This window comes from Bidens hawaiensis, unplaced genomic scaffold, assembly GCF_021521415.1.
Source record: "Bidens hawaiensis isolate Kalapana, Puna unplaced genomic scaffold, B.hawaiensis_p1.1 tig00028013_1, whole genome shotgun sequence".
Classification (NCBI taxonomy): Eukaryota; Viridiplantae; Streptophyta; class Magnoliopsida; order Asterales; family Asteraceae; genus Bidens; species Bidens hawaiensis.
In genome coordinates, this window is record NW_027494546.1 from 83,037 (window position 1) to 96,761 (window position 13,725).

Sequence of the window (13,725 nt, forward strand, 5' to 3'; positions counted from 1 at the left end):
TGCCTCGACATGTTCCGATGTAGGTTGGGTATGACAAGTTTTCCTCATAACTGAACTAAACCGAAGACGGTTTCTTGCGGCGGTGAGTGGTGATGTCGTGTTCCAAATCAGATTTAGGTTACAATTTTTGCCTGATTTGGATTCGACGAGATGAGTAAACGACTTAACCTGATCTAGCGATTTGAGATCTCAAGTCAGATCTAGCACTGGTGTTGTAATAAGGAAGCTATATTTCTTATAGATGAAATTATGGACGTGCATCGACACTTGATGAATTTGTGGGATGAATATGTGCTGCCAGATTCTTCAAACAATAATTGAAAATTGATGAGGTGGTTTTTGTTTTTGTTTTTTTTTTTTTTTGGAGAAGTGAACTTCATTGAAACACAAGCAAAATCCACCTAATCTCCAAGACGGAGAGAAGGGGCCACCTACAACAATACATCAACAACAAATTACACCACGACTTCCAATCCTTATCTTTACTATTTTGCCTATTACTAAACCATAAGAAAGTAAGTTCCTTTACATTCGCTACAATCTCTACCACCTTACCTCGTTTATTCTCAAAATTTTGCTCGTTTCTAGCTTTCCAAATCCTCCAACAACACCCAATGATCACCCCTCTCACAATCTCCTTCCGAAAAGTAGACAAACCGCCCATATTATGCATCTCTATCACATCTTTTAAGCTAAAAGCAAAAACACTGGGTAAACCACACCATCTTAAAATGCCTTCCCACACCCCCCACAAAGAATCCACATCCGGTAAACACATGATCCACCGACTCCTCCCCATCTTCACACAGAACACAAAAAGTGTTATCAACGTGAATATTTTTTCTCCTTAGCGCCAATTTTGTAGGAAGGCGATCTAACAAAGCTCTCATAAAAATATTACATTTATCCGGTAACCACTTAGACCACTCGAACACTGCATCTCCATTATCCACATTAGTTCTGGTAAACCATCTTCTAACTGCATTAACAGAAAAACACCCATTTTTATCCCCGTTCCATCTCCAATCATCTACACACTTGATTAGCGATACCCGACGAATCACCTCCATCAACTCCTCCACTTCCTTTAACTCGATCTCCGACTCCGGAGCCTTCTTCCACGACCAATTCACCGAAGTAATCATATCCTCCCGATTTAAAATGTCAGAAACCAAACACATCTTTCTCTCTTCCAACTTAAAAAGAGATGGAAATGTATCCATCAATCTCCCCTTGTCCATCCATGTATCGACCCAGAACCTCACCGACCTTCCATTCCTCACTGAACACTTGATTAACTCATTAAAGGACGAACCATGCATACGTAATCTGTGACTTTCATCGACAATGTTCGACCAAACACTAGTCAAGCTCTTTTTAACCAGATATAACTCCCATTTCATACTAGAACCATGTATAGCCTTAACGACCTTCTTCCATAAAGATTCCGGTTCCTTTCAAAAGTGCCAAACCCATTTGGAAATTAAAGCTCGATTACAGTCAAAAAACCTCGACAAACCCAAACCACCTTCCTTCTTTGGCCTAGTAATCATATTCCAAGCAACCCAGTGTAGTTTCTTGACATCTTCAGTGCCTTCCCAAAGGAAGTTCTTAATAAGCGATTCTATATTTTCCAACACCTTCATGGGAGCCTTATACAACGAAAAATAATAATTTGGCAAAGCTTCAAGAACTGATTTAATTAACACAACCCTTCCCCCCATCGATAAAGTACTTTCCTTCCACTTGGTTAACCGAGACCGCATCACCTCCATAACAGGCTCCCAATTGGCAGTTCTATTCATATTTGCTCCCACATGAATTCCCAAATACGTAAAAGGAATTACACTCGCTTGGAATCCCATAACATCCGCTATTCTTCTCACCTCTTGCCATTCCACACCAACACCCATCATAGTCGATTTATTTATATTTATTTTCAAACCGGAACAAATATGGAACACCCTCAATAATCTCTTCAAGTTTAGAAAATTAAATGTCGACCACTCCCCAAATATCATAACATCGTCAGCAAATAAAAAATGGGAAACAATAGGACCATTATTAGGAAGATAATACCATCAAATGCGCCAATATGGACTGCTCTTTGGAATAAAACCGATAAAGCCTCCATCACTATAATAAACAGGAAAGGAGATATGGGATCTCCCTGCCTTTATACCTTTCTCACAGCCGAATTCAAACGTTGGAGACCCATTTACTAGAACAGACGATCTCGCAGACTTAAGAATAACACTAATCCATTTACACCATTGTGAAGGAAACCCCATCTGTGACATGATATTCAAAAGAAAACTCCAACTCACATTATCGTATGCTTTGGCAAAATCAATCTTGACCAAAACACACTCCTTGCCAACTTTCTTCGCCCAAGATAGCAATTCATTTAGAACCATCAGGCGATCTTAAATAAATCTCCCGTTTAGAAACGCAAACTAGGACTCCGAAATGATACTCCCTAGAACCATCTTCAATCTCGCGGCCAGAATCTTCGAAATAGCTTTACTAACCACCCCAATAAGATTAATCGGTCTATAATCACCAAGCGTAGTAGGATCATTAACTTTTGTCACTAGTGTGATAAATGAAGAGCCCACCCCCTTATTAATAACACCGTCTTCAAAAAATTGCTTCATTATATCTTGAAAATCGCTTGCAAAACAATTCCAATAACGCTTAATAAATCTAAAATTGAAAACATCAGGGCCCGGAGCCTTATCATCAAACAGTCAAAAATAGCACCTTTAATTTCCTCATCTGTGAACTCCTTAATATGCGCCTCGCTATCCTGCTCTGAAATCGACTTCATACTGAAACAAGAGAGCTTCGGCCTAATAGGTATCTCCTCCTTAAACTTGGAATTAAAGAACCCAAAAACCTCCTTTTTTACTTCCGAAGGCTTAGTCTTCCACACCCCATTTATATCGATCCCAGGTATAAAATTAGACTCCCGTCTTCTGTTTATTAACCCATGAAAAAACTTACTATTGGCATCCTCTTCCTTTGCCCATCGGTTCCTAGTTCTTTGTCTTAAATCTCGGAGATGAAAGGCTTCCGATTGAGAAATCCTTCGCATACCTTCTTCCAATGCCCACAATTCCTCCTTTACAAGATCCCTCACCTCCAACTCCTTTTCTAAATGAATCAAATCCTCTTTAATAGTATTCTCCTCTTCTTTCTCCTTGGCTTCACTTTCATTTCGCCAAGCCGATAAAGCCCTCCTAAGACACCTAAATTTGAGCATCAACCTAATATCCGGCGGACCTTGGAAGGAAAACTCTTTTACGACCTTCAATACCACACTTTCAAAGTCCTCACGATCCATCCACGAGTTAAGTAAGCGAAAAGGCTTGGGACCATAATTACATGAAAAGGTCTTCAACAAAATCGGATTATGATCCGACTTCCCCCTCGGCAGAATTCTATATATCGAAGTAGGCCATTTATTAACAAAGTTGTCACATACCAAAAACACATCAATTCTGCTCAGCTTATTACCCACTGCATTAGAAAACTTGCCTCCTTTCAAACCATGTTTTTTGCATGCTGAACAGAAGATACAAAATTATCCTCAAATTCCCCACCTCCGAACCAACTCTCGTATTCAAATCCGGAGTACAATAGTTGCGTTGACTACCTGTTTCCCCTTCATTTGAACCATCCGTACTCATTCCAGACGAAACAATCCCAATAAACCTATCAATATCAAAAGGATCATCCTCACATCTAGGTATCTTACGAGGCCTATCTTGTCTTTGTGGAGACAAATTTTTATATCTACCACCTTTTCTATCGCCTTTTTCTTGAAAGATTTCCTCCAAGCATTTCTCCCCTCATTACTCAATAATTCACCACCATTATTTTCAACAATAGCATCCTTTCCATCCATAACTGGTTCTTTACGCCTTTCCAACATAACCTCAGTTTCCAGACCTACGTTTTCTCCTGATTTACTACCATCTTCATTATCTAAATTCCCCTCCAACTGATCCACGACCTCATTTATATCACATTCCATCTCCGACTGTACTTCTTCCAAACTAGGACTAGTTGAAACCTCGTCAAACATAACCCAGACAATCCGGTATCCATTCGCCAGTCTCTTCCTCAACCCACACTTTAAAAATTGAATCATTCCACGAAATATCCATGCTTGCATTCAATCTATATGATTTGTTAAACAAAATTCATATGCAAGTATAAGATAAATCCCTTATTTCATCATCAATTTGGGCTTGTTGAATTATCTTACCAAACTTGGAACCAATGTCGTTAAACATCGGGTTTAAAAACAAATGAACCGGTACTCCATGAATCTTCAACCATGCAATCCGTTCATAATCAAACGATTGCCCTTCCCATTGGACAAGGTGTTCAAACCAACCTTTCCAAGCCTCCTCCGTGTCTTTAAAATAGCTAAGAAGTTCCACATCATCAAACACCAACATAACTCAAAAGCCACCTATATACTTTATACTGACCCGATGATATCCATACTCCTTCAATAGCCTTCTAAGTGACATCAAAATCTTGAACTCTCTCACCCTACCCACCAAAGCGTACTCATAACAGTTTACATACCCCCGAACATTACCATCAATCTTTATCGACCTACCTTCTGTATCTTGTTTCTTATTTTTAACCACATCACAAAACGATTCATTGCCACCTTCTTGTCCCCCACCGGTTTGTCTACAACTTGTCTTTTCTCCACATAACTTTTCTTCGATTCTTGTTTACCTTTATCCACCTTCCCACCATCTATAAACCTTGCAATAACAATGAAAAGTTTGTATGTTCCCATCAACACATCACACATCTCACCCTCCAGCCTCTTTGGATCTGTTATATTTCGGAATGAAACAAATCCAAAACGCTTTCCCAACCTGTCCATCTTTCTTTCTATATACGTGGATTCAATCTCCCCAAATTCCTTCAAAACATGAACCAAATCTGCTGACGAGCACTTCCCCGGAAGATTGGAAATGAAGAACTTTGTCACCACCGCGTTATCCTTCGAACTCTGCCAATTCCTGCCATTCCTATCTTTCTTGAAAGGGCCATCTTGCCATTCATCATCCCTGCAATTAACTCTCGCCGTCATTCCGAGGTCTTCGGAAACCCTACTCGCTGTCGTTCTCTTTGTCTTCGGAAACCCTATTCGCCGCTTGTCGTTTTGTAGATGGTTGGAAACCCTATTCGCCGCCGTCCATGACCCTATTCGCTGGTGAGGTGGTTTAATGCTTATTTTCTTGTTTTGAATATTGTTTATTTTAAATCTTGTTTAAAGATAATATGAGGAAAATTTTATCATATTTGTGATAATTATCATTTTTAAAGGGAGTATTTTTTAATGATTTGTAATTTAGTTGGTGAAATGACCAATTTGGTCTCATGTGCAAAGGTAAATTACATGTCTTAACGAGAAAAACTAAGTTATGGGCAAAGGACAAATACTATTGAATTTATAAACGTAAATGATAAAACAGATCAATTTTAAATATAAAGAAAAATGATCGATTAAATTTTGAAACAAAAATTAAGCACAATTTCTGTAACTCTGTCATATAAATATAATTGGGTTTCTGTCTTGTTGCTCTGTTCACACCAACAGGTTTGAACCCAGTACCCCAACCGTACCCCCCCCCCCTTTTGTTTTCTTTTCTTTACTATGAAAAAAGGATTTTCTTAGCATTTTTTTTCTTTTTGGAAAATGTAATAGGTCGTTAAAAAAAGATTGTAACATTTAGAAAGCAATGACATTTTAGATGTTCAAAAGAAAAGAAAGCAATGGCATTGTATTTTTACAATGTATATTCTGATAACCTACTTAATTATCTTTTTACTAATAAATTTGGTATTATACTTTATTACATGACATGTTCGAGCCAAGCGGAATATGAGCAAAAAAAATCTCTGTGATAGACTACCAAGTGACATCCTTGAAAAAGTTTTTTCTATGCCCGCCACTTATCAATATCGGTTTATTGGTGTGAACATAGCATCAACCAATTGGAATAAAAAATTTCAAGTTTTGTTTCACAAGAATGATGGTAGAAACATGAAAGTGAAGATCGAGTTTTAAGTCCATGGTTTCAACACTTATGGAAGATACATACGATAATTGCTTGTATCATAAGAAATCACATTCTCGAACCTCAAACGGATTAAACCAAAGAAAATGGATGAGATGGTATGGGTTCTTTGGATAGACATGCACTAAGATGTTCATTCTTGTAAGCCAAAAACATAGTTGTCGATTAAGGAAAACAAACTCAACTTTATCACTACAACAATGATATTATATGCTTCAAACAAGGTATTTCTAATGTACTAGTCAGTTGATACACATGAAAAACGGTTCACATGTAGCAACGTCAGTTAGCTGGCATACATTGTATATTTTTTGCAACATGCATATTTTAGTCATAGAAAGTTTCAAGTGTGTCACTGATAAGTGACAAGTACGTGTTTTATCTGTATATAAAAAGGTTGCAATCAACTGGAGATAGATATCACAAATTAAGCCGCGACAAGTCCATCACTATTTTGTAATACATCCGTGATGCATCCAACGAAATCTACATTTTTAGTAACCAAAAATCCTTCGAAGAAACACTGAAACTATGGTAGCGTTTGGTATGTAGGAATGAAATGATTCATTACGTGGGAATGAAAAAAGTGGTGTTTGGTTGCTCAATGGAATAAAATCATCCATTACACATGGAATCCTATTTCATCAAAACCATTACTTCCCACCCCTCTTCTTTTTTTTCATTCCATTTCTCCTTCACCCTGCTTTCTCAACAACACTACCACCTAACAACCACTACCACCACTACCATTGGCACCACCACCAACTCCGCCGACATCACCGCCGCCGCTGCCACCATCGCCACCGCCACCGGAGCTACCACCGTCGCCATTGTAGTTTTTTTTTTGTTAAAAAGTATTTTGAGATATGAGTGTTTTTATAATTTCTATTTCATTTATACAATTTTTTTGGATACCAAACAATAAAAATTAATAATTGATTTCATTAACCAAACAAGACAAAGGAATGGTAATGATCCATTTCATTCTCTTGTCCATTCCATTTCTTTTCCCATTCCATTCCCCCTTCATTCCATTACCTCCAACCAAACATACCCTATGTTTCTATATTTCATTAGTTCATATTACTCGTAATTATGTTTAGTACCAAGCGTAAATTTTAGTTGCTTGTAACTCTCGAAAACTAACTAAATTAAGTTGGATTACCATTGTTGGAACCCTAAATGTTTCGTTAGTGAATATAGGAAGGATTCAAGAGCAACTCTAGATATTGGATGATATGATGAGTGTAGTGAAGAGCGTGAATAATGTGTTTCATCATTTCTGTCCCACTTTTACATAAAATGTCTATCCCTTTATATAGGCAGGGAAAGACTATTGTTACAAGGAAAGAGAAACTAAAATCTAAGACCCTTTGGTCTTATCTCCTAAACCTTTCTTTAATCTTTTATGCATTTGACCAAGTCCCATTTGGTGGTGAAGCATGAGCTCTCATCAGTGTCTGGCTGTCCTAAAGAGTCCTTAGTTTAATAGGTTACTTCTTCTCTTAACCAAGACAGGATTAGACATTTTATTCAATCCCCCACCCTTCTTGTTATGTTTAGTTAATTCCTTCATATCGTCTTGTCCCTTCCTAGTTATAGTGCCGAATGTGCCATGGGCCACTGATGTAGATGTCATGCTCTAATCAAAAACAGGTATTTATAAAACTTAAATACCTTTAAATAGTACGGGTAAATAAGGTCATCTTCACAGGAAAATAGTGGAAAGTGTAAGTTTGACTAATGAATTTAAAACATGTTAGCTAAGCAGACATACGATGTCAAGTATTTAGAAAGATGTTTTGAATATGACACGATTACTTTTATGATTTGTAAACAATTTAAGAAGCGAGTGATTCACTTCAGGTTCAGATAATGTGATAACAAACTAGTCACAAATTCTTTTAAGTTAATTGCGCAGTAATTACTAGACCTGGTAGTTTGGTTGTGATGACAAACAAAACCCTATCCGAGTTGTTGAAACAACTGAACGCGATCTACCTAATTACCAGTTTTATATTATGAAAACAAATTGTTAAGTAATGACTAACAGCTATCGGATCAATGACATAAGAATATAATCCTAAATATTGATGAACACAACCGAATAATTGATGCAAGATTTGATAAACAAAACACAAATTGTCACACCCCGAATAGCACAATGCGGAAGCGTAAAACGGGAATGTAACAGACACTTCTGGTATTAACACATTGTTTATAAAGAAACATTACAAACTAATTTAATATTTATTACATTTCATTGTTCTATCATTGTTTTACAGTCTAGGTGATTCAAACAAAACTAGTTCGTTAACTATACGATCTTACTACTAGTATCCTTGCTTCTATTCACATAGCATCAACCACACATCTTGGGCAAGTAACAGATCACCAAATCATTCTGATTTAGGTACACCTGAAAAGCAGTTTAAAACGGGTCAACTACTAGAGTTGGTGAGTTTCACGAGTTTCAAGAAAACAGTAATGAGTATTCACAAGTCAACACTTGTAATCATGAAATAAGTATGTATGTATGTAAATGATGTAATTATGCTAAGCTACAGTGAAGCCTTGACTGTATGTGCTGCGTGCATCCATTTCCCACGCTCAATCAACCACTGTGGCCCCTTTCCGCCCATAACATGCCCCAAGTAGCTATGTCTAACACTACATAGCGTGTTGTATAATCATGGTCATGTGCAAACAGGGTAAAGTCTCAGCAATACATGCCGGCTCCGTTTGGGTTTAGTACTATTCACAAGCCACCGGCTCGAAGTTAATCACTGTGTTAGTGGGGACTTTCGTGTGTTAGCACTTAGATAATTCACATCAATACATGTTTCAGGTATGTATATGTAATCAAACATGTTTTTCACCCCAAAAGTTCGTAAAACTGTTTAATTAGTGGGGTCATGAAACTCACGGTTTAGTAGATAATCAGTACTATATCAGCTTGTGGTTTGTTCAGTCCGCTATTAGTAGTTCCTATAATCAATATTATAATAATACTAATATTTTAATATTATTATAATCTCAATACTAGACTGGGCTGTATAACTAATCTGGGTGTAGCTGGAACGCCCAGAAAGTGGCAATAGGCTTAGGTTGTGATGTTGTTTAATGTCTAATACTTAAAACTGAACTTGGCTCAGATTCCTGTTTTCCCAGCAGGGCTAAGTTATTCGTTTAAGCGTTCAGAAAACAGTTATGGGAAAATAAGCTTGGGTAAATGTATTGGTTAATAAAATGATTAAGTTATAAAAAAGGATCTAGTCACGGGGCCCATTTCCGTTTATTCAGTTTGATTTAAGAAGAAACGTGCGCAATCCATCCGGATTGTCCAGGGTTTTCATAGAAAAGTTCGTTTTTACTTAATTAGTCCAAAAATATAATTTTTGATCACTCTTGGTGTTTTGATATTCCCGCAGGTTCGTTAGTCGCGAACTTGCCGGTTTTTATAAAAACTGAATTTGTTTAATCTTTAAATTAGCATAATTAATTAACATTTAATCATTAAATTATGAAAATTTAGCCACTTATCAATTAAAATATGTAGATTTTTATAAAAATATTTCTGGAATTATTTACTGATTTATTAATTTATAAAAGTTCATTTTATCAGCTATATTTCGCCTGAAAATCGTCCGTTTACCCCAAACAATTTCCAAAAATTCCACAAAAATTCCTGAATGCTCAATTCATGTCCCAAATCAACCTGTATCAATTTCAGAATGCAAAAAGCTCGTGCGATATTCTTTTCGGCCCAAATTCGGCTATAAAAATTCACACGAACGCATATCCACAAAACACCTTTAGACTTCTCCAAATGATCCCAAAATTAATATGTCATCAAAATACATAAAATATGAGTTCCCAGAAAAATTTCATAATTTTTGAAGTATTTTAACTATTTTTCCCAAATAAACGTCCGAATTCGGTAATAAATTCGCCAAAAATTCTCGGATGGTTGAAAAATTACCAAATTTGAACAGGCATTCATTGACATGGTCCCTGATGTCTTTCCAAAATTTCAAGTCCTAACAATATGCACATCACAACCTTAACCTAAATAGCCCGTAAGCGAGTGTTTCGGCATTACCTTAGCGGGTTTGGCTCGTTTCCGACTTTCTAATCAAATTTTCAGGTTCTTGTGCTTCTATGAAAGCTAGATTCAAGTCCTATATCACAAACCAAGTAGGTTTCATCAATAGAACAGCCCTTTAACTTAGGGTTTCGGCTAGTGCACAAAAACGAACTTTTGAACCGTAAAAACGCCGTTTCAACCCTTTAATCCGTGTTTATGGCCAAAAAAACTATCAAAACAGGTTCCTTACCATGTGTATGATCAAAACATGTTTAAAGACCATTTTTAGGATTTTTACATGGTTAGGAATGATTTTTAACAATCAAGACATGTTTATATGTTGTTAAACGAGTTTAAACGAATCAAAAATCGATTAATCATAAGGTTTTTACCTAGTTTTTTTGCTGGTTTTGGCTATAGAAGAAGAGTTCCAGAAGTTGTGTTTGAAAATATGTGTAAAAATATATCAAATCTAGTTTATATGTGAAAGGAAAAAAAAGGGGGTGGGGTGGCGGCTACGGCCGGAAGTTCGTGGGCCCACTTTGGGCCCATTTTGGCCCATGTTTCTGATTTATCAAGCCCAAATACAAAAAGCCCAGTCCAAATTTAGTTCGGGTTCGGTTTTTGGCACGAAAAAACTTATCAGGTGCGTTAAACAGCGCGAAAACGAGTGTTTTTCGGTTAGTTTTGTGTAAAATTATAAAAACATACTATATGTTTGTAAAAATCAAAAATATTTTCACGGATCGCTTAAAACATTTCAAATAAGTGTTTGGTAAGTCTTTTTCGGCTTAACGGATGATACAATTCTTGGTTTGTAACTATCTTTCGCGTTTAAATCTATAGCGGGTAGTTAAACGAGCATGTTTTCGTTTAACTTGTTTGCTATCAAACTAAGGCCATATTTCTAATGTTTTAGCTTGTATTAAACGTATATCACTTATAAATGGCCCCCCCAAGATATCTGGGTCATAACCCAACCCGTTCGGTTAATCGTTCGTTTGTTACGAAAAAGGCGTTATTTGCTTAATCGGTAAATACGTACTGAGGTGTACCTTGTTTTGGCTCAAATGTCACACAAATTGTTTAAACAATCAATCAATATAGCAAAGAAAAATAAAATAAGACAATTAATCAAGCCTTGAAACAACTAAGAACATAGAATTCGATCATAACAAGTTTACACAAAATCCCTCACCTAAAGTGGTCACGAGGGGGTTAAACTTGCCTCTACATCACGATTAGGTCGAGCATGGATTGGAATGATGAAACCATGGAAAAATTGATGATTAGATGGTGTTAAGATGACGAATCAAAGCCCCAAAATCATCCAAGGTGGCTAGGGTATGAAGGATCTCTCTCATGGAAGCTGAAAACTAATTATCTTCTCAACTAGGGTTTTGTTTTTCGTTTTTTAGATCCTTATCGATTTTCACCCCTTTTTCGCGTCTCTCGATCTAATATAACCTCATACTGATCTGTCTCGTTTAGAAACCCGAAATTCATATATTATGGGTCCCGTAACTCATTTTTTTGCCTGAGATATTGTAAGGCCCCAGTCCCAAGAGCCCTACTTTGCGTTGGATTTACTCATAAACACAGTTCTAAACTCAGCGTTAATTAAAAACTTTTCGAGAAAATATGAAAACATCAACCAATATATAACAAAGCATAAAATCTTGTCTTAGCATAAATTAAGTTGTCTTAATGCATAACATAAATAGCATGTAGATCTTCTTTCTTCGATGCCAGTCTTCACTTTATTGCTACGTGCCTCCCCTCAAGCAACCTGTCGCATTCTATTCATCTTCGTGCATACTAAAAGTGAGCTACGCTGAGTGAGTTCTAGTTTAACAGTTACAGGATTATTCTTACACATTATTTTATATATTTATTCTTACACGTTCATTCATACGTACAAATATTACTCGGTACTATTCTTACATTATTCTTACATTTTCTTACATAGCATTCAACTATCCTTACATTCTTGAACAGATATTATAAGGGTCTGCCACCCGACCTCGTGCACAGATATTATAAGGGTCTGCCACCCGACCTCTTGCACAGATATTAGAAGGGTCTGCACCCGACCTCTTGCACCGATATTGTAGAGTCGGCCATTCTATTATTGCCCAGGTATTAGTAGGGCCTACCACCCTGACTCTTACATTATATTCTTATTTGACTCTTACAATCACATTTAGTTATTAAACTAAACACATACAAATTCTTACCACATTCTTTCATTCTCGCATTAGTTATTCACCTTCATCATATATGTATATAAGAGTGTATATATATATATATGTGTGTGTGTGTGTGTGTGTGTGTGTGTGTATTTGTAGTCTTACAAGTATGCACACAACCTCGAAAACATTTCAAAGAACTCACCTGATGCCGGTTCCTATCGGAGTTAATGGTAATACCCTTCCTTAGCTGCGCTTGGCTAATTGTGTAACCAGTTACGAGTATCAATTATCTATTTTTACTACTTCATACATCTACGTTAATGAGCCCTTCAACTACGGGGGTCCGGGGGCAGCACCCCTGGCAGCGGGGTCTAGGGGCGGCACCCCCGTAGCAGGGTCCAAGGGGCAGAGCCCCTGGCTAGGGTCGAGCTGCCAAGTCAGCTTGGAAAAATTTTATTTTCATTAACAGACCTTTATAAAAAATGCATCAGAAAAATGAATCGGGTTGCGTTTTACAACAATTTGGATCGCATGTAAAACCATTCGCTTCGCATGGAAACCATTCGCATGGAATCCATTCGCTTCGCATGGCATGCGATGCGATTTCTTTCTATGCGATCAGAATCTCCTTTTCTTCATTTTTACCATTTTAAAGTCATTTTCCTCCGAGACACTTCCTTATGGCCCGATTTTACTCTTTTTATGGGTTTTGGGTCGTACCAACTTTTTCTACCCATGTTTTACATAGTCCGAACATCACTTTTTTTTGTATTATATCGAACCCGTTAGCTCACGGCTCGTAAAGTCTATACTTTTCTTACATCTTACAGCCCGATCTATCGCTCTATCAGTTTGCATGTCGAAACCGGGCTCAAAACTTAATCTTTTTAACCAAAACTCACCTTTTGGTTCGGGTTCGGTTCGGATCAACCCGAGGATCTGGTGGTGTTTCTTGTTGTTTGATGATGTTTAGTCACGGGATTTACCCTTCGTTGGTTCGGATCTGGGTGCTAGAGAGAAAAGGTGTGTGTTCTTGAGTGTGTGTGTAGGGAGGAAGGAAATGAAATGGAGTGTTTGGTGGAATTTGGTGTTTATATAGGGGGTCCTGGGGCCCTCGGCCCATAACCTTTTCTAACCATTCCCAAGCCCAAACCCAACATAATCCAAACACTATCACACAATTAAACTAACGACACACACGTAATAATAAATTTTCTTTTATCTATTAATCTCTAAAAACGGATGTTATAGATATGCCCATTTTACTTAAACGTACTTTCCTATTAACCTGTCTTGTTCAATTTTCAATTCGGCTTCGGGTTTCTCATCC

The 13,725-nt window shown here is 37.2% G+C and overlaps 1 protein-coding gene across 1 annotated transcript; it reads right to left on the reverse strand.

Annotated features, from left to right (window-relative positions):
• Window positions 1-2,656: 2,656 nt before the first annotated feature.
• LOC143576172 (uncharacterized) lies at window positions 2,657-3,346 on the reverse strand. The gene has a single exon (XM_077060328.1). It carries the CDS (start codon window positions 3,344-3,346, stop codon window positions 2,657-2,659), a length of 690 nt encoding a protein of 229 aa, XP_076916443.1.
• Between the last annotated feature and the right edge of the window lie 10,379 nt (window positions 3,347-13,725).

Coding starts and splice junctions, on each gene's coding strand:
- LOC143576172 (XM_077060328.1), bottom strand. CDS start 3,346: ATGGATCGTGAGGACTTTGAAAGTGTGGTATTGAAGGTCGTAAAAGAG.